This window comes from Bison bison, unplaced genomic scaffold (assembly GCF_000754665.1).
Source record: "Bison bison bison isolate TAMUID 2011002044 unplaced genomic scaffold, Bison_UMD1.0 scf7180017864037, whole genome shotgun sequence".
NCBI classification, from domain to species: Eukaryota; Metazoa; Chordata; class Mammalia; order Artiodactyla; family Bovidae; genus Bison; species Bison bison.
The window spans coordinates 2848300-2849115 of NW_011494609.1; the positions used below are offsets into that span (position 1 = coordinate 2848300).

The 816-nt window shown below is 51.3% G+C and overlaps 1 protein-coding gene across 1 annotated transcript in view; it reads right to left on the bottom strand.

Annotated features, from left to right (window-relative positions):
* DOPEY2 (dopey family member 2) overlaps positions 1 to 816 on the bottom strand; it is a 125480-nt gene that overhangs the window by 36706 nt on the left and 87958 nt on the right. The window contains exon 22 of the mRNA XM_010834844.1: positions 537 to 659. Within this exon, the coding sequence (XP_010833146.1) occupies positions 537 to 659 (123 nt within the window). The remainder of the gene's footprint in view (positions 1 to 536; positions 660 to 816) is intronic.

Consider the following 816-nt stretch of genomic DNA (forward strand, 5'->3'; position numbering starts at 1 on the left):
GTTGATGGGGGTGGGGAGGTGCATGTGTGGGGGCAGGGGAGTAGGGAAAATCTCTATACCCTTCTCTCATTCTGCTGGGAACTTAAAACTGCCCAGAAAGAGAAAGTCTTTAAAAAGATTGGTTTGAAAAAAAAAAGAAAGCTTTTAGAAGGTACTATAACCAAGGAGGGGCCCCCAGGGGTCCTCACGGGTAGAATGAGGAACCACTTCTTAGGCTGGGGGGCAGGTCCCGCAACGGTGTTGTTCTTTGAAATGTACATGTTTGATACATTCTTGGAAGTACACTATTAGACAGTAGATTAAAATGCTAAATGAAAAGTACGATATACCCATTGTACGGTAGGAAGAGAAGAAAACAGAGGTTGGGTGGGCTCCACTCCCTCCCCCCACCTGGCTGTAACAGGCACAGCTAGACGATGACGTCACGAGTTTAACACGGTGGGGGGGGCCGCCTCCGAGGTCTCCCCTGGCGGCCTCTGGGGTCACCTCTAGATCCCACGGGGCCGTCCACGCGTGGCTTCGGTTTCGGGCTTTACCTTTGTCTTACTGTGGCGTTTTCCCTTCTTCCTGCTCCACACGGCTGCAACTGCTGCTGTCAGCTGAACTCCAAGAGGCGCTGTCAAGGGGTTCAAGAAGTCTAAAATTTTTTGTCGTATGGTCTTAAAAAACAAAAAACAGAAAAACGATGAGTGAGAGCACAGTCAGGGCTCCAGTGGACCGTGCACTTCACCACTAGCACCTGTGACCTTGGGAGCTTTTGTCTTAGTGTAGTGGGCATTATGCCGGGGTCTGGGGGCGGCGGGGTAGGGGGGTTAG